At 45.6% G+C, this 20,077-nt stretch overlaps 1 protein-coding gene across 27 annotated transcripts in view; it reads left to right on the top strand.

The window, feature by feature from the left end:
• The window catches only part of TMEM164 (transmembrane protein 164), a 161,407-nt gene that overhangs the window by 108,088 nt on the left and 33,242 nt on the right, over positions 1-20,077 (top strand). For 22 of the 27 annotated variants that reach the window (XR_009538473.1, XR_009538467.1, XR_009538472.1 and 19 more), the window contains one exon: positions 19,481-19,559. Coding sequence is in view for 17 of the 27 variants with exons in the window: in XM_060137745.1 (XP_059993728.1) it covers positions 19,481-19,559 (79 nt within the window). In the remaining 10 variants the exon portion in view is untranslated. Of the gene's footprint in view, positions 1-988; positions 1,058-16,274; positions 16,461-19,248; positions 19,313-19,480; positions 19,560-20,077 lie in introns of those variants that run through there. The other 5 variants (XR_009538471.1, XR_009538470.1, XM_060137747.1 and 2 more) reach the window with 5 other exon arrangements.

The raw sequence follows: 20,077 nt of genomic DNA, 5'->3' as shown, positions 1-20,077 counted from the left end.
GGCGGTAGACGCATGTGCATATTAAAGAGAGAGGCGAGCGGGCTGGGACATAGGGTGTCAGCTTTGGAACAGATTCCTTGCTCAAGAAATGAAGCCCCAAGTAACCTGGGCGGCCATGGGCTTAAAGCTCCACCTTGTGGGGACTGGTGCACGAGCTACCCTGCATCTGTGCCTGAGGTCTGGGAATGGAAGGCAGCCTCATCCTGCTGGGTTGCCCTTAGAATCATTCCCCTGCTTCTGGGGCGGGCTTGCTCTCTGCTGCCTGTTCCAGGCATCAGCTGAGAGCTTTTTTAATAAAAATGGAACCCAAAGGAGGGGTGATAAGGTATCTGATTTTAACCCAAAGTGAGAGAACACCAGATGTTTCATTCTGTCTGAAGGTTCAAGGGAGGAAAAGCAATTAGCAGCTGCTGCTGATTTAGCAACAGACACCTGCTAAATGAAAATCTGTAAAACCGGTCAGGCTTGGCACCAGAAGTGCATACGCTGCTTCTCAGGCATTTCTGGGAATTGTAAATTATGTTGGCCCAAAATAGGCGGGGGCGGGGAGATATAGAGGGGGGCTATAAGAAGCGGAACATGTCCATATAGACCAAGGAGTATGCTTTTTTTTAAGATGACAGCCACTTAGGAATGGCTATTTGGAGGGTGAATGGAGAGGAAGAGAAGACCATGAATCTTCCAGAAGCTGCCTGGTTCCTCCCTGCTTCTGGTCTGACTCACAGGCTGCCCTCTGTGGGGACCGTCCCATGGGAGCAGAGGTCCAGCTGACAGGAGGGTGGGGAGAATGCTGTTTCCCTCCCCCTGCTGATCCAGAGGCCACCCCTCTCCTCCTTCGAGGGCAGTGAGTCTCAAAGCAGGAGAAACCCACAACTCGCGGATTCACAGCAGCTCCCTGCCCTGTGACAGGTACAGACTGGTGACTCCAGGAGCCACCAGGACATCTTTGGCCGGGAAAGGGGTTTATCCGTAACTTTCTGATTTCCAGGATTTGTTTCCAAGTAGCCATGAATACTGCTCTCCACTTCCATTTTCCCGAGGCACACTGAAACGCAACCAGTGGATACGGTAATTGATGAAGAGGGCTTTAGGGATGTGTGTGTGCGTGCGCATGTGTAGCCGATGACAAAGAGGGCTAATTTGTAGGTGATCTAGACTGTGTCAGAAGAATTGGGCCACTCCCATTTGGGTATCGAACCACATTCACTGTATGTAGCTGCTGTTTTCCTGCTCTCCAAGCTAAGCCAGAAGCCAGCTGCAACTTGGGCCAAAGGGATGGGCCCTGTTCTGTTTCCAATCTTGAGCAAAGGGATGGCGACTTGCTCTGCGGAGCAGAGACCAGGGGGGTTGCTGTTGGCAGACGCAGGGCCAGAGCTGTCCATTGTAAAATACGGCCTGGAACTTTATCCTGGCAGGCTGCTTTCATGTGGTTAAAGACTAAACTCTTAGTTCCAAAGGTGGAACCAGGGAAGATTCTTTTTCCTTTAACTGAGTAGGCCCTTAGGCAAGAAGAGTCATTCCAGATGTGATTCAGTTTTACTTCCCCTGCCCTGCAATGCCAGTGCAGGAGGGAAGAAGGACCAGGGAGGCAAGGGTAGCGGGAGAGCTAGGATCCCCACCGTCCGGCCAGAACTGGGGGAGCACCCACCTCCTCTGGTCAGGGGCTAGACAGCATTCCCATCAGTCAGCTCCAATACGTGGAATAACTACAGCACAAATACGTGTCCTGTGACAACAGGCTGACCTAGAGGGAGATGCAGGGACCCTGTCTATGATGGCATACACGAGGTGCACTCATGGCTCTTATTGAAGCAGCCGGGGATTACTGGGCTACGTGTACAAATCATCCAGCCATTACACTCTTTTAATAGTTCAAACTAGTTTGTGTGTCACAATTCAGATGACCTCTCAGCGCAGAATTACTTATTCTCCTTTAGAACCTAAGACCTATAGGCCTCAACTCATTGGAGGAATAATTTTGATCCCTGGTGACCAAAGGAAGCTGTCTCATCCCGAGGTGGTATTTTCTTGGAGGATCCAGGCCTTCCATAAGGAGTTTGTTTCTCCAGGGACCCTGCTGATGAAGGGGGTTGGGTAGAGCGTGAGCCTCCACTCATCCCAACCTCCGGCACACAGAGGAGGGTCTGCTTCTTAGCACAGATGTGACTGCTGGATGTCACTTGGTCTGCCACCATTTGATACAGGTTGTAAACTCCAGGTTGGAGCATTTTGTCTTTTTTTTTCCCCTTCAGTCTAGCCCTTTGCGGGGATTTATTGGATATTTTCCCTTTACTAGTTTAGAAGTTATACACACTATTTCAGTTATTGTTTTTTTTAATGTTTATCCTACCAATGTTAACATAAATACCCAGTTCTAGAGTCAGTCAGACTTTTTCTCTCAAATAATACAAGGATCTTATAACATTTTTTTGGTCATAGTTTTACTGAGTTTATTCACATAGCATGAAATTCACTCATTTAAAGTGTAGAATGTAAAGTTTTTTAGTATATTCACAGAATCGTGCAACCATCACTACAATTAATTTTTAGAACATTTTTATCAACCCCAAAAGGAAAGCGTAACTGCTTAGCTATCATCTCTCTGTCCCCTTACAGCGCTCCCCAACTCCTGCCCGCCCCCAGCCCTAAGTAACAACTGATCTAATATCTATCTCTATAGATTGGCCTGTTCTGGACATTTCCTATTAATGGAATCATAAAATATTTGTCCTTCTGTGTCTGGCTTCTGTGTCTAGCATAATGTTTGAAAAATTTTTATTGGAGCATAGTTGATTTACAATGTTGTGTTAGTTTCAGGTGTACAGCAAAGTGAATCAGCTATACATATACATATATCCATTAGCATAATGTTTTGAAGATTCATCCATGTTGTAGCATCTATTAATATTCCGTTTCTTTATACTGGCTAATAAAATTCAATTGTATGGATATGCCATATTGTTTTTTATCCATTCACCTGTTGGTAGACATTTGGATTGTTTCCACTTTATGGCTGTTGTGAATAATGCTGCTATGAACATTGATGTGTAACTTTTTGTGTAGACATGTTTTTGTTTTTGTTCTTTTTTACTCTTGGGTATATCCACAGGAGTGTATACGCTGAGAAATGGGGTTACAACCTGATTCTTTTGCATGTGGACCTTATAATATTTTAACTCTATTCATCACCCTCAACTTATATGCTTATGTTGTCATGTATTTTAATTCTGTATTATTTTAGCTTTTCTTTTAAAAATAATACAAGACATTATTATTTTATGAAAAAAATGTTCATTTAGATTTACCTACATAATTACCACTTTCTTTGCTCATTATTTTGTATTGTGTCTATTTGACATTAGTTTGCCTTTGCTGGAAATATATTCTTTAGAATTCCCTTTAGAGATGATCTGCTGATGACAAACCCTCTTAGTTTTTCTTTGCCTAAAAATGTTTGTATTCCTTCTTCATTCTTGAAAGATATTTTCACTGGATATAAAATTCTTGGTTCATAATTATTTTTCTCCCAGCACGGTGAAGATGTAATTTTACTATATTCTGTCTTCCACGGTTGCCTTGAAAAGTCATTGGTCAGTCTTAACTTTCACTCCTTGGAAAGTAATCTCTTTTCTTTCTGATTGGTTTTAAGATCTTCTCTTTGTCTTTGGCGTTCTGCAGTTTTACTAGGGTTTGTTTCGATGTTTATTTGTTCTGGCTTATTCTGTTTGAGAGACTGTGGGTACATGTCGTTCTTCAGGTTTCTGAACATTCTTAGCCATTATGCCTTCAGCTATTTTGTCTGTCTCCTCTTCTTCTTCTAGGACTATGTTTAGACTTATGTTAGTTCATCTTATTCTGTCTTCCACATCTCTTAATCCTTTTTGTTCCTATCTTCCACTATGCCTTGTCTACTATGTTGCATTTTGGATAATTTCTTCAGCTCTATATTCCACTTATCTCTTTAGCTGTCTAATCAGTAACTAAACATATCAGTTAAAACTATCAATAGAGTTTTTCATTTCAATTATTTTTCCCTTTTCCAGACCTAAACATAGTCTATAACTATTCTGAGGTCCTTAAAGCTCTGTTTTTACTGGCTCTTGGCTTATTTACTTGTGTGTTTAGGTTTTGTTTTAAATATTACTGTTGTTATTGTTCTTTTATTGTACATTGCTTATTTTCTTTAAAATGTTATTTGTGGGAATTTTTTGAGTCCTGGATTTCTCTAGAGGGCTGGGTTCTGGTTCCAGGATTTTAGTGGAACTAACTAGTTTCTTCCCCTACTACCCCAACTCATCGTTAAGATTTGAGACTGGATTTTCCTTACCATTCTAGGGGTGGGGTAATTTGTATCTGCAGTACACCTTTACACTGAAGTGTGGCTTTTTGGGGTCATAGATCTCTTTAAGTACCAACTAGCTTTTGTTATTACCAGAAATGGAAGTCCGGGTCTTGTTTCCCAGCCCTCTTATGTCTGTGTCCTTCCTGTTGGGGGCAGTCAGGAGGATGTTCTAATTCTATTCATTGGTTTGGCCATCTATCTGTTCTCAGTGCTCTCCTGAAATATCTCTATATAAGTTGATAAATACCTACTATATGTCTGTCTAGTATTGTACTAAGTTCTATGAGGTATCTGGTAGCTATTTAACCTGTCATGTAGCTGACAAAACATTAATATTAGAGGTCGTGAGCCCTTGGGGCACTGATTTAAACCATCTTTTGATTTCTGAGCCCTTCTAAACCCTAGAAATCAGCATTTAGAGTGAGGTGGGTGTAAGTGCATGAAGGCAGGGACCGTTTGTATCTTGTTCATAATAGTTGACACATAAGAGGTGCTTAATATATATTTGTGGATTGATTGATTGATTGAATGAATGAATATGTTGGTGTCTGGGAGGTCATGGAGGTGGATTCCAGTGTTGATTAGTTCCCTTGGCAATATAGTTAGAAGATTCCAGGTCTGGGTTCACATAGTGGGTATGGAAGAGAGAGGATAATATTTCAGTAGCAGGGGATCAGACCATCATGGATTTGAGTCATTTGTAAATCAAGGGTTTCCTCTGTACTGTAAAGGGCCTCAGCACATATCAGGGTACTATAATGTAGGTCAGTGGGTAGGAACGTGGACTCTGGAGTCAGATTGCCTGTCTTATATCCAGGCTCTGTAACTAACCTGGGGCCAGTTATTAATCTCTCTGTGTCTTAATTCCTTCATGCAAAGAAAGGGGGTTATAGCATTTATCTTATAGAGTTGTTTTAAGTGTTAGTTAATACAAGTACTTAGGACAATGCCTAGCCGAGAAGTGCTATGTACGAGCAATTAGTAATGATTATTATTCTCTTTATTGTTGTTTTGAACACTAGTCACATCATTATTCTTGTCGGTACATTTTCCTGGGAACTGCCTGTCATTTCTGTGAGAAAATATTCTAATCTCACACCTACCATTTAGACTTCTGGAGGCTGACCTACTGTAGCATTTCCCCAAGCGTAAGTTAAGCACTCCTCCATCCAGGTTAGAATGCTGGGCCCCATCCTAGTAGGTCGAAAGGATTCTTTCTCTAAAAATTAGTGACGAAAATCAAGATTCTGCACATTCTCTGTGTGTTGGATTAGCCAGGAGCTGCTGTGAGTCTTAAGTTCATCACCCTTCAGTGCTCGTAGAAAACCTGGGAGCAGGCTTGGAGACTGGGAAGGGATTGAGAATGGGAGAGTTAAACAGAAGAGAAGAAAAGAAGTAGAAAGAGAAGTGAGCAGAGTCTACTCATGTCAGGAGGTTGTCAAATACCAACTTTCGGCCTCTTCTCAAGGGTCATGCCTCAAGGGGTCATGTGACGTTTGCCTCCCCTTGATTTAGGGATTCCTGAACCTGTCTCCAGCTTGTAGCTTGTAGCCTGGTGTTGGAGACAACAGGGCAGGGAGGCCTGCCTTACAAATGGCTGCCTGGCACACTGGTTGCCTTCAAGCAAGGGCCCCCAAGGAGTAGAAGATTAACCAGACTCCATGGTTGGTTGGTTGAGGGAAGTGGGCTGTTTACTGAGTGCCCTTGAGCTGTTTTGACTGGGCTAAGAGCCAAATCTCAGATGTGTTCGTCCCTCCCTTTGCTCTAGTGCTAGTGTGGGGTTGGCCTTATTTCAAGCCATCTGATGCTCAAGTCCTTTGAAGACGCTAAAATCGAGCCAGATGGCATCACAGACTGCTTGGGCTGATGAGGGACTGGAAGTTTAGTACCTTTCCTCTCGTCCCTTCCACTCTGCATGGCTCACATTTTCTGTGTGGAATCTGTAACCCAAGGCCGAGGAGAACGAGGCCTTGGTCCTGTCAGTGGTGCAAAAGGTCCTCGTGGGTCCCCTTGTCACACACCCTGAGCAGGGAGGCCAGCCCTGGCTCAGTCATTCCGCAGGTGTGGTTTGGCCTCCACACACAAGCTGACTGTCTTTTGACTTGTAGCTGCCCTGGTTCCTCTGTAGGGCTTTTGCACAATCTCTGTCATTAGCCTTTCCCCTGAGTTCTGTGGAGAGAGCCATACAAATATTTACTTTCCCTCCTTGAGTAAAAAGTCAAATAACGTGTTCAGGGCCGGACTTCTATGTCCTGAAGTACCTTCTTGTGTACTCAAAGCTTCTCTCCTTTTTCCACATGAAATTCGAGCTTTGGCTCAGTCTGAAGCAGTAGTAAATCTGGTTCTGGTGACTGGAGCCCCCCTGGGGTCTTGGATGGCTAGTGCCCATATGGTGGTAGCTGGGTGTAGGGTCAGGCCTTCAGGCTTCACAGTAGACCCTATTTCTGTTCCATCAGGGGAACAGCCTGGTGTTTTGATATATAATAGACAACAGTGGTTTTAAGATTATGCATTCCGGAGCCAGGTTGCCTGGGTTCACATCCTGGCTCAGCCTTGAGACCTTGGGCAAGTTATTGAATGAAACCGCTACCGCTTTTTCTTTTTAAACAGACCTTTGGTGCAAAGGTCTGTTTAAATCATAAATCATATTTATAATTCTCGATTCCTAACAAGTTTCAACATTGGTCCGTTTATGGCATGCTTTAATTTTATTCATGAGTGCATTTATTTATTCATGGTGAGTATTATAAACAACTATGAACTCAACCCAACAACTAGCCACGTTGATCATAACTTACCGACGTGAGCCTATGTGCTTCCCCCACCCTGCTCCCTACGTCCGTGCCCACCACTGTGAACCGCTAGCCTCAACTTCGGCTATGATTCCTTTTCTCTTTTTAAAAGTAATCTTATCCCTCTTCTCATGTACACAGAAAAATAAATATATATATTATATACATTATATATATAATAAAATATGTAATATTTTATATATGTAAAACAGTCCTAAATAAGGTATTATATAATTGTAGTTGCTTTTCGATCCTTATGAAAAGGGTATTATGTTGTATGTAGTCTTCTGGGATTTGCCTATTTTAGTCAACATTCTGTTTGTAAGATGCATCCCTATTATTGAGTATAAGTGTAGTTACAGTTTCACTGTGGTGTAACATTCCATCGCAGAAACATACCACAGTGCCTTTCTTCCTTCCCTTCGTGATGGGCATTTTGCTGTTGCCGGTATCTTGCTATTACAAGAAACCGGCCTGTCCTCAATTTCCTCATCTTAAAATTGGAGAATAAAAATAAGAGCTACCTCATAAGTATGTGATGAAGATGAAAGGAGTTAATACTTGTGAAGTGCTTAAAACAGTGCCTGGCTCATAGCACACGTTTGGCCAGTGTATTCGTTTCCTCGGGCTGCCATCGCCAATACCACAGACTGAAAAGCTTAAACAACAGAAACATTTCTTCACAGTTTTGGAGGCTACAAGTCTAAGGTCAAGGTTTCAGCAGTGTTACTTTCTTCTGAGGGCCTCCCTCTTTGGTCCTAACCTCCTCTTCTTATAAAGACACCAGTCAGACTGGTGTATATATATATATATATATATATATATATATATATATATATACACCAGTATATACATATATATATATATATATATATATATGTAATAAGGTCTCATATAACCTTATTTTATCTTAATTACATCTGTAAAGGATCTCCAAAGAGTCAAGTTCTGAGGCACTGGGGGTTGGGGCTTCAACATACGGATTCTGGGGAGACACAACTCAGCCCATAACGGTCAGTAAGTATAAGCTATTATGACCGTCATTATCTCCATCATTACAGCTCAGGAAAATGCAACAGACTTGTTATGACATAGCCCCTGGGAGTACTCAAAAGTTAGCTCTTACTACTACTGCTACTACTATTATTATCATCATTATTATTATTTGGTCAGAAGCCCAGAGTTTTCTTCCCTGCCTTTTCAGAAATGACTTTTGATGCCAGCAACAGTACTAAAGAATGGCACTCTGTGGTTTCCCAGGATGATAGGCAGCAGCTCCTAAGTCTGTTAGAGGTGAGAGGAGAGGAGCTACGAGGTTTCATTGTCACCTTGGTTAAAGGAAACTAACCAAGCAAAGGGAGGCCTTGCGGGCGAGCCAGTGGCTGACTGACCCGAAATTGCCACTCAGTAAAGTTCTGTGGGCTTGCCAGGCCTGGGCTGCTGTACCAGGAAATACACTTACACAAGTAACTGCACCACCAGAGCAAACAACGTCTTTCATGGGCTTAGAATATTTTGTTTGACATTAGGGAGCTGGCTAGCAGCCACAACTCTGCTCTCCTGCTCTCCCTCTGGAAGGCTCTGAGCACCGAGGAGGAAGTAAGGAGTAGCCCTGATAGGATCTGGACTCCAAAAGGAAGGAGCAGCTCCCCCGCGCCAGTTGCCCACCCCTCCCTCTCTCCACATCAGACCTTGAGTGTAAGGTGGAATTCCATGTGCCTGGTAGGACTGTGGGCATCTGTCCGTACTGGGGCTTGGGAGTGGGCTCACAAGGGAAGTTACAGTGAGAACAAGGGACTTGGGAGGGAGTCTCTAACGTGCTCTGTTGTAGTTTTTCTTATGTCAGGGTTTCCGAAAGCAAGCTCATCGCACGAGGTCAATTGTGCCGAAGCACGGCAGTAGAGGGCTGCCGCTCGCTCAGGCAAAACAGCGCCGTCTGTCCTGCTGTGGGAGCTTTTATGAAAGCATTATCTAGGTTTACACTTTAAGACTTGTTTTCTTAACATTCCAGAAATGCCAAAGTAGCAACATATGCTTTTATTGATTATACAAGCAACAGTGGGCTTTCTTGAAGACATGCCGTGCTTCGTCCTTGAGCGCAAGAGCAGCACAAAGTTCCCACCATTATTTTGATTATACTGAAGTAGCACAAGGACATTTCCTTGCGTTCCCACCACTCTGATTATACTGAGGACATCTCATGGATCAGCGCCCAAAGCACTCAATGCTTATTCGCAGGCCCCCGGTTTGCCGGGGGTGGGGGGGGGCTCAAAGCATTCAGGACTGTTCACAGCTCTGGCTTATTCGCATGCCCCCGGTTTGCCAGGGGGGCTCAAAGCAATCAGGACTGTTTGCAGTTCTGGCTTATTCACCAGCCCCCAGTTTGCTGGGTGGGGGGGTGCTCATGGGTCACGTCTCCTTTCCATGTCCTCAGTTATTCCACTACAGTGCTCAGATTAAAAACTAGAAAAAATTCACACTAATCATGCTTAATAGCTTAATGCATCCTCCTGGTTAAGGATGCCTGCAATACAGAGATAAGAATATAACATGAAAATTCTCCTCCACCCACTCCCCAGAGATAATTGCTGCTAAGGTGTACATTCCTCTTGTGACCTTTTTTTTTTTTTGACTTTTAAACTTTCAGCTACACGATTCATAAATTAATGCATTAATTTGTCATAAAAATCCAGCTATACAAATATATAGAATCCAAGTCTAAGTCTCCCCTTCCCTGTCCTCCCCAGTCCTCTTCCCCCACCCAGTTTGGTAAATATCATTCCAGTGCTTTTCCTGTGCATTTATAGTCATCTAAAAGTACAAAGACTAATTTGGCCTTTTTCTTCTACAAAAAGGATCATGCTGTGTTCGATATAGATTTGTTCTGTTTTACCTACAAATGGTTGTACCTCCTTTTTTGTAAATGGTTGCAGAGTTAATCTTCCAGAGTATTTTTTGATGAGTCTCCTGCCAGTGGACATTCAGTTAGCTATTTTGTTATTAGATATTTTTTTGTTATTACGGATAATGTTGTAGTGAACATCTTTATACATACAGCTTTGTTCATACATGCAAGTGTCTCTGTTGGTATAAATTTTTAGAAGTGAAATTAGTGAGTCAAAGTGAACGGGTATTTAACATTTTTTATAAATTTTGACAAATTGTTCTCCAAAATGATTGGACCACCTAAGTGGCTATCGACAGATGAATGGATAAAGGAGATGTGGCACGTATATACAATGGAATGTTACTCAGCCATAAAAAGAAACGAAAGTGAGTTATTTATAGTGAGGTGGATGGACCTAGAGACTGTCATACAGAGTGAAGTAAGTCAGAAAGAGAAAAACAAATACCGTATGCTGACACATATATATGGAATCTTAAAAAAAATCGTGCTGGGCTTCCCTGGTGGCGCAGTGGTTGAGAGTCCACCTGCCGATGCAGGGGACACGGGTTCGTGCCCTGGTCTGGGAAGATCCCACATGCCGCGGAGCGGCTGGGCCCGTGAGCCATGGCTGCTGAGCCTGCGCGTCCGGAGCCTGTGCTCTGCAACGGGAGAGGCCACAACAGTGAGAGGCCCGCGTACCGCAAAAAAAAAAAAAAAAAAAAAAAATCGTGCTGAAGAACCTAGGGGCAGGACAGGAATCAAGACGCAGATGTAGAGAATGGACTTGAGGACACGGGGAGGGGGAAGGGTAAGCTGGGACGAAGTGAGAGAGTGGCATGGCCATATATACACTACCAAATGTAAAAGAGATAGCTAGTGGGAAGCAGCCGCATAGCACGGGGAGATCAGCTCAGGTGCTCTCTGACCACCTAGAGGGGTGGGATAGGGAGGGTGGGAGGGAGACGCAAGAGGGAGGAGATATGGGGATATAGGTATATGTATAACTGATTCACTTTGTTATAAAGCAGAAACTAACACACCATTGTAAAGCAATTATACTCCAATAAAGATGTTAAAAAAACACAAAAACACGAGCAAAGAAACCAAAATGATTGCACCTTGTTTTTTCTTCCAGTTAATTATACCTTAAGATTTTGCTGTATTAGTTCATATAGATTTACCTTCTTTAAATTTATTTACATTTTAAAAACTTCCCAACTTCTTATAAAAATTTTCAAACATCCCAAAGAGTTGAAATAAGAGTATAGTGAACAATGACTGTATACCCTCAAGCTAGATTCAGCAATTACTGTTTTTCCCTATTCACTTTCTTTTCTCTCTTTCTCCCTGTAAGTTTGCTGAATCATTTCCCCTCAAATTGCAGACATCTTGACACTTCAGTTCTAAATACTTCAGCCTACAGCTCCTGGGGAAAAGGACATTCTCTTGTATATCCACAATACCATAATCACACTCAAGATAATTATCAACAATTCTCTAACACTGTCTTCTTTATCTAATAGTCTGTTTATATTCAGATTTTCCCAGTTATCCCAGGAATGTGTTTTTTTAAGTTTTTGTGTTTTCCTGAATCCAGTCAGGTTTCAAGATTGCTTTTGTTCTCTCTCTTCAGGTTTTGTTTATTCACTTTTTAAAATCTAGGAGCAGTTCCCCCACCCTCTCATTCATGACATTGACATTTTGGTGAATCCAGGCCCGTTGTTTTGCAGAATGTTCCACATCCGGGATTTGTCTGTTTGCCGTGGCACCTTGTTGTTTTTCATGGCAGCATGGTATTCTCTTCTGTGAATGTATCGCGGTTGATTTTTAGGTTGTAGGCATTCCTTTTGTGGCTCCTCTCACAAGTGGTATTAAGTCCCAAAGAGTTTGAGGCACCGGTAGCCACAGTAGAAGTCTGTGGTCAGTTAATGAAAATAAAGTGTTCCAAAGCCAAACTTGGTTGGCAGGAGAATTACCGAAGCCTGCATCCTTTCCCCTTGAAGGAAGATTGATTATTGTTCTAGTCTGTTCAGGTTCCTATAACAAAATACCATAAACTGTGTGGCTTATAAACCTCAGAGATCGATTTCTCACACTTCTGGAGGCTGGAAGTCTGATCAGGGTACCAGCAGGGTCAAGTGCAGACCCTTTTCCGGGTCACAGGGCAGGAAGGGCTAGGGAGCTCTCTGAGGCCTCCATTTTCATCAGAACCTAATCTCCTCCTAAAGGCCCCACCTCCTAATACCATCCCATCAGACATGAATTTGAGGGAGACACAAGCATTCAGACCATAGCAATAATCTGTTTTGATTCTCTGATTTCTTTGGAGAGGCTACAGTCGGGGGCTCAGCTGAGAGCAAGGTCCTCTCTTTGTAACCACCCATCCTCACTTCGCACTTCATCAGCAGCCGTGGACCCTTTTGGTAACACAAGTCCCCAGCTGGCTAGGGGAAACTCCTGGGTTGTGAACTTCCCCCACTCCCAGCACACCCCTCCCCCGTGCAGCTGTTCTCACTTCAGCTCGTCCTTCCCTCCTCATTTCCTGGAGCCCAAGGCTACCGCTCCTCTATGTGCTCTGGCTCCCAGCCCTCCTGTCCGCTTCAGGACCTCTCACCATCCAGTGCCTCCTGCCCCTCTTGCTTCTTCAACCTCCCTCTCCCCACTGGCACCTTCCCTCCATCTATAACTATGTTCAAGTATCTCCCAATTCTATCAATACTCTCCTTGAGCTACGACTTCCATCTCTCGCCATCCATTCACTCTTGAAAGAGTACCATGGACAGGGGTCTGCAAAGTGGGCTGCATAAGGTGTTCTATTTGGGTGCATAAAGAGAATATCAGCATTTCTATCCCTTTTAGGATTTCATCCATTTACTTTTCTCTGTTTGTATTTCATATACGTGTATATCATTTGCCTTTCAACTCTTCTCATCTTCTCCAGCCTCCTTGAGATCCAGACCCACATTCCCACTGATTTATGGGCATTTCTGCGAGGTTCTCACACTGGGCTCACAAACTCAGCCCGGTCTCAGCTTTCCTTATGCCCCTCGTCCTCCAACCTGCTTCCTTGACTGTCGGCCCCAACTTAGGGAGGAATCCCAACATCCCACCAGCCAGCTAGGCCATCAGCCTGGGGGTCATCTTTGACCTGTCCTGTCACTCCTGCTTACCCCACCCCCACCCCCACCATCTGTGTCAGTTACTCAGTCCTGGTGATTCAACTTCCTTAGGTTATCTCAAACCTGCGCATCCTCTGTTCTCTCGCTGCCTCTGCCTTCAAGCTTGATTTAGACATTTCTATTCCCAGTCCCTGACACACAGCCACCAGCTGGAGCTCTGCACAACTGTACATCGTACAGGACCGTCCCTACTTTTAAAGAAAAATCAAACCAAATCCAGTGCTTGATATACAGGTCCTTCCATGCTCTTTTGCTGCGCTGATGTTATCCCTTTATCTGTTAGCTTTCTCAACCAGACTATGAGCTCTTGTAGGGCAGGGACTGTGTCTTCATCACTGCCGTGTACCCAGAACCAGACACATGACCTGCCACCTAGGAGTGTCTCAATAAATGATTTTTTTAAATTGGTTGGCCGAGAGTAAGAATGAGACTGTCATGGGTGAGAAGGGGAGAGCAGTGTTGATACTCCTTTGAGAAATAGAGAAGTCTCCAGGAGAAACTCTCTCTTAGAGATGGGCCAAAAGAATGGATTGAGCTGGGAAGCTAAAGTTATCCTAGTAGTCGTCTGATAAAATAGTGATTTGTGACTTAGGGCTGTGGGCAGGCCCAGGTGCCACCAACTCTAGCTGGAAGCTCTTGCTAGGGCAGAATAGTGAGGTGAAATGAGGTTCAGCTTTTGACCCAGAGAGACCTGGCATTAGTCTTGATGGCTGGAGTTGAAATCCTGGCTTTACCACTCACTGGCTGCCTTGATGTTGAAAAGGAGGATGATAATAACAGCTAGCATTTATTGAGTACATATTTTATGCCAGCACTGGGCCAGGAACTCTACACGAATTATTTCACCTAATTTCATCACAACTTGAGGAGATAGCTTCTATTATCATTCCCACTTTACAAATGAGCCAACCGAAGCTCAGCAAGATTGTGATTTGCCCAAAGTTGCATAGCAACTAAATGATGGAGCTAGAATTTCAGTCGTAACAGCCTGACTCTAGGCTGGAGATATTCATTTGGGAGTCATCAGTATATAGATGGTATTTAGAGCCAGGAGCCTGGATAAGATTATCTGGTGAGTGAGAGTAGATAGAAAAGAAAGCCAAGGACTTGGTTCTGGGCCCCTCCAATATGTAGAGGACTTAGGAACATGGAGGTCATTGGTAACCTCAATCAAAGCTATTTCGGGGGTTGGGGTGTGGTAGGTATGAAAATTTGATTGGAGTGGATGGAAGGATAATTCAGAGGAGAAGAAATGATGGCAGTGAGGAGAGACAAACCATTTGAGGAGTTTCTCTATAAAGGGAAGCAGAGATATGGGGGTGATAGCTGGAGGGTGCAGTGGGATCAAGAATATTTGTCTCTTAGGGAGGGCGGGAGGGAGACGCAAGAGGGAGGAGATATGGGGATATGTGTATATGTATAACTGATTCACTTTGTTATACAGCAGAAACTAACACACCATTGTAAAGCAATTACATTCCAATAAAGATGTTAAAAAAAAAAGAACTTTTGTCTCTAGATGAACGACTTTGTAGCTTGTTTTATGATAGGAATGATCCAGTGAAAAGGGGGACAAATTGCTGGTGGTGCGTCCCCGAGTAGACGAGAAAGGATAGGATCTGGTGCAGGAATGGGGACTAGCCTTAGCCAGCAGCATGGGTGGGGACGCTGCAAGGAGGAGGGCGACGTGGAGGTGGGAGCTTGTTGATGTTCTCTTCCAGTTGCCCCCTTTTCCCCCAATGAACTAGAAAGCCATGCCACCAGCCGAGGGGGAGGATGGGGGAACGTTTGAGGAACACAGGAGAAGTTATGAAATAGTGATAGGAATCGTTCAGGAGAGAGGAGAGTGAACAGACTTGAATGTAGTTGGATTATAAGGTCACATTAAGGGCCCACTCAAAGTTTGCAGTCATGAATTTCAAGGGTTAACAGCATAGCTTCACGTTTTTCTCCAGCCGTGCTTACTTGCATGGTAGAGGCACGGAAAAGGGTTGAAAATGTATGGAAGGGAGTAATGGGCAAGTATAGAAGTGAGGACATGAGGTAGGTGACGGCCAGGAAAACAGTGGAGGATCAGATGTGGGTCCTAGTGAAGGTGGAGGATTATTAGTCGGGATGTGAGGGGCGCGGAGTGATTGGGTAGATAGGAGGTGGTGGTTGGAGAGTGGGGTGCATGACAGAGTTTATGGAAGGGTTGGAGGTGTTGGCAGTGACAGGTATGATCATGGAGATAAAGGGCTGAGGTGAGATGGAGGTGAGACCCTCGAGGGGAATGGAGTTCAAGGCATTAGAAGCCAGTGCATGCTAAATATTGAAAACACGGGAATTTTGACAAAGGCATGTTGGACGGCAGTGACAGGGAGGGTCCAGACTTGAGTTCTACAAGGAGAGTAGTGGGTGGGAGAGACTGACGACATAAGGTTCAGATCAGGGCAGCGGTTAGGAAGGAGACAGCATTGAGGGGCAGACAGGACCCCTCCCGGCCCAGGGGTACAAGGTGACATGGGAGGGAAAGCACCCACCACTTGAGAGGGCTAGGGATAGCTGTGTCCTCAGAGGGGCGACCAGGTTTTCATCAAAGTAAGAAGGTCAAGGGACCGCTCAGAGAAGAGTTTGAAGATGGAGGGGATTTTGCAGATGATAGTGGGTTCCAGGGGATAGAGGGGAAGGGTTTTCAGCGTCGGGGAGCAGTGGAAGGCGGTCTCAGATTCGGGCTTGTAGAGAGCCATGTGGAGGTTAGAGTTCAGCTGTTGGGCGGGGACCTGGGAGTCTTGGGCTTCTTACGGTAACGGAAGTAACCAGGGACATTCGGCACACTGGGATGGGTGGTCTTCACGGCAGAGTGTGGTGGTGTGGCTGTCAGAGGGCGGAGGGTCGGTAGGAAGGAGGTCGGAGATCTCGCCATGGATGGAACCCGTGCGCTTCATATTTCGGCCAGTCCGATTCCAGAGGCCTGGAGAACTTTACCCGTCTACTCTTTTGGTTCTGAAAAAAGATGTTGACTTGGACGTGAGAAGGAAGTTATGACTTATGTAGCTTAAAATGTTTTTATTGCCTTTGGCTTTCCATTGCAGTGATGTAGGACTTTCTGTCTAAAGCCTCGGGAATCCCCCAGCTGAAAAGGAGCCCAGATATGTACATTAGACTCGAGTTCCAGATGCGCGTTCTGGAGGGCAGAGACGAATTAGCCAAGTGGAACTTCTTCTGGGGGAAGTAAGACACTTCACAGATAGTGTTTATGAAACGGGTATCTTGCAATAATTAAGTGAGATAAGACACATGAAAGTATTTAACGCAGTGCGTGGTACATAAGTACTTTCTAAATATTCTTTGTTATTAAATGTCCACTGGTAGGTTCTTGCGTTCAGCTCCCTTCCCTGCCACTTGCGTGGTTTTCTTATGTTGCCCTCCTTCTCCTTCATCCCTTTCCCTTCCTCTCCCTGGCCTTAGCTGTCAGCGGTGCCCACACCTAGTTGAACACTCTCTGTGTCCTTCTGAGGTAGAGAACTCTTGGAATAGGGGGAGAGGCCGCCCTCAGAGGAAAGACGCTGCTGTTGGGGCCGGTCTCCTGGCCACCCCAGCTGAGATCTGTGACCGAGGTGTCTCCGGAGTCCCGGTGGGAGCTGAGAGACCTGTGTTGCGGGCCAAGCTTGGCCGCTGTGAGGGCGGGCATCACGTGAACAGGGAGGGACTGGGTCCAGGCCCCAGGTGGAGGACAATTGCTGATGCTGTTGTTGCTAATGTGCTTCGATTACCACTCCCCTTGTTAACAGGGGCTCACAGTTCCACTGCGCATCTCCCCTGCGCATCTCCCAGGTGTCAGGATTTTGTGGGAGGGAAGGAGCGGGGCGTAGGGTAGGGGAGTGTACAAGCTAAGAGTATAAACTCGAGAGCCAGACTGCCTGGGTTTGAATCCTGGTTCTGTCACCAGATGAGGCCTGTGCCCTTGGGTAAGTTATCTAACTTCTCTGTGCCTCAATTTCTCATCTCTAAAGTGGAGTTAATGGGAACAGTTACAGGTGAATTAATAGGTGAACTGATAGTTAACAAAGTGCTTAATGGTTCCTGGCATGCAATAAGGATTCTACAAATGTTTGTTTTAGTAAAATTTTTTAAAATGTTTTTACAGCAATCTTATAACAGCATAACTGTTTTAATTTTACTGGTGCCAAAACTGGGATGGAGAGGTTAAGTGACTTGCCCGAGGCCACAGGGATATTAACTGGCGGAGTCGAATCTAGAATAGGAATTTGGCAGACTCGAAAGTCCTTGCTTGGCGGCCGCAATGCTGAACTGCCTCCCCGGACCTGCCTGGTGGGGAGTTTGCTTTCTAGAAGGGCTGTGAGGGAAGGGAAAGCAAGCGGGCACCGTGAGTCTAGGTGGGTAAATAGCGGCTGGAGTCTGAGACTTCAGCAATGGGGATACTGCTTGGGGACCTGGCTGGGACCCGGGTGAGCCCAGTTCTCTGCTCCCTGCTGTGGGAGCAGCAGGGAGAGGTCTAGTCCCTTAGGCGCCAGAGAGCTGAGCCTTCCCGAGCCCTTTGCCTTCTTGCCTGCTTTCTGTGTGACCGCAGTCTAGTCAGTTAATTTAAGGTAGTAGAGTGGTCCCAGACCACGTTACTCTGAGGGTCCCCGTGGGCCTCTCAGGCCTCCAGAGTTACCTCCTGCTGGTGGTTTCCTCCACTGTGAAACCCCAGGACCCCTTAAAGCTGCTCCGGCGAGGTCTGCAGAGACGCTTGGAACCTCATTTCTCTTTCTGGGATTTTACATTTCTTTCTGTGAGCATAAAATAATAGTCGATTATCATCTGGGTCCTTGGGAAATTTTCCTTCTGAGTCGGTTTTCATTTTCAAGAGCCAGACCGGTGACTCTGTCCAGGGTCTGCAGTCATCTCAGCTCCCATTCTGGGAGCTCTGCCATCTTTTGGTTTGGGCCCTTGGGTTCCTGGGTGTCGGGAGCCCAGAACTGGGTCCTCTCATGAGCTCACATGTTTGGTTCTGCGCTCGCCCTGTTGGGCACAGTGAGGCAGCTGACCCTTGCCCTGGGTGTCCTTGTTTCTCTGGGCTTCCCCTTGGCGGTGGGGGGGAGGTGTGTGTGTGTGTGTCTGTGTAGGGCTGTGTAAGCCCCGGAGGCCAGGCCTCTTGCCAGCAGCTGCAGTTCTTTTCCCAAAATTGAGTTAGCCGCTCAGCTGTTTCCACTCTCCCCCCACTGCCAAGCGCTGCAGCACGGTCCCCGTGCCAGGTTGAAAGCGCACTCTGCTTTGGTAATTTAGAGCTTCCATTTTGAGAGAGATGGGAAACAGGAGTGAATGAGTGGGCACGTTGGATGGAAGGAGGGTGGGGACATTCTTTTTGGCAAGCTACGCCAGAACTGGCCCAGCTGCTTGGTCTTCACCCAAAATTAGGGCTAACCCTGGACTGACCCCAAGTATCCCGTGGAGAAACTCTTTATTCTTGGATCTAGACCTAACCAGACCTGGCAATCAATATTTTTGAATCTGCAAAATGGGAATAATAAATCCTGCCCCATATGTTCTTCATGTCAAATGAGAAATAAGCTTTTAAGTAGTCCATCAGCTACTCACCAGGAGCAGGAAGTGACGCAAGCCTGTGTTTCTTCAAGTATATTTCTGCAGAACACTAAGTGCTATTTTTTTTTACAAAGGCACTGGCTAAATAAGTTTCGGGCCACACCGGATAAACAGTGTTAAGCAGCCGCCTTTTTTTTTTTTTTTGGCGGTACGCGGGCCTCTCACTGTTGTGGCCCCTCCCGTTGCGGAGCACAGGCTCCGGACGCACAGGCTCAGCGGCCATGGCTCACGGGCCCAGCCGCTGCGCAGCATGTGGGATCTTCCCGGACCGGGGCACGAGCCCGTGTCCCCTGCATCGGCAGGCGGACTCTCAACCACTGCGCCACCAGGGAAGCCCAAGCAGTCTTCTTCTTTGCACAGACCCCACAGGTCCTTAATCTACCACTAATATACATGGTGAATCTCCAAGGGGATAGATTGTAGGTAACATTTCTTAAATTTTTCGCCAAACTTTCTCAGTGGAGCAGTTTTCAAGTACCATCTCTGCAAAATACACTTTGGAAGATGCCAGCGTAGGTCATAGGTATATTCATTTCATTCTTTTTTCTCTAATTGCAAAGGGAGTTGAACTGGTTGAAGTGCATGGGGTTGCTAAGATGTGGGTCCTTGGGAGCGAGGGCGTTCAGCTTCAGAATCTGTTGGAATGAGTGCTTCCTGCTCTGAAACACTTCTCTCTCTCCTGTCCTTACAGCTCCCCTTTGAATTGGAGATTTACTACATTCAGCATGTTATGCTCTACGTGGTACCCATCTACCTGCTCTGGAAAGGAGGTAAGGCCAGCAGGCCCCACCCCTGTGCCATCCCAACACGTAGCCTCACCCTTCTGTTTGGGGCCCTCACAACCTCTTGGGTGCCTATCAGAATCTTGAGGTGCTGCCTGGCTGGGTCTGTGCAGACACCAGGCAGTGGGAAAACAACGGGCACAGGTGAGGCCCGCAAAGAGCCTGGTGGCTTTCCAGAACCATCCTTTGTGTGGGTGAGCTCGGTGCCACTGGCGGCCTGTCCTAGGGCCGAGGCCTCAGGCTCTGTGACGTTGGGTTTTCACGGAGCCTCACGCACTCCGTCACTCGCTTCTGCTTGTGCCTTCTCCCGGCCTCAGTGTGCAGCATAGGGTACAAGAAGAGAAGGGCCTTGTGCTTTTGTTCGTTATACCCATCCTCTCAGAACTAAAAAAGGTATTGAAACGGGCAAGAAGTCCAGAAACTGGGATTATGGGATTGAGGGAAGAGGCAGGTGAAAGAGCAGTGACCTTCATGTAAAACAAAGCATCGAAAATCTTCATTTGATC

This window comes from Lagenorhynchus albirostris, chromosome X (assembly GCF_949774975.1).
Source record: "Lagenorhynchus albirostris chromosome X, mLagAlb1.1, whole genome shotgun sequence".
In the NCBI taxonomy this organism is placed as follows: Eukaryota; Metazoa; Chordata; class Mammalia; order Artiodactyla; family Delphinidae; genus Lagenorhynchus; species Lagenorhynchus albirostris.
The sequence above is the reverse complement of the archived record's forward strand: the minus strand, read 5'-3'. Positions and strand labels throughout refer to the sequence as shown.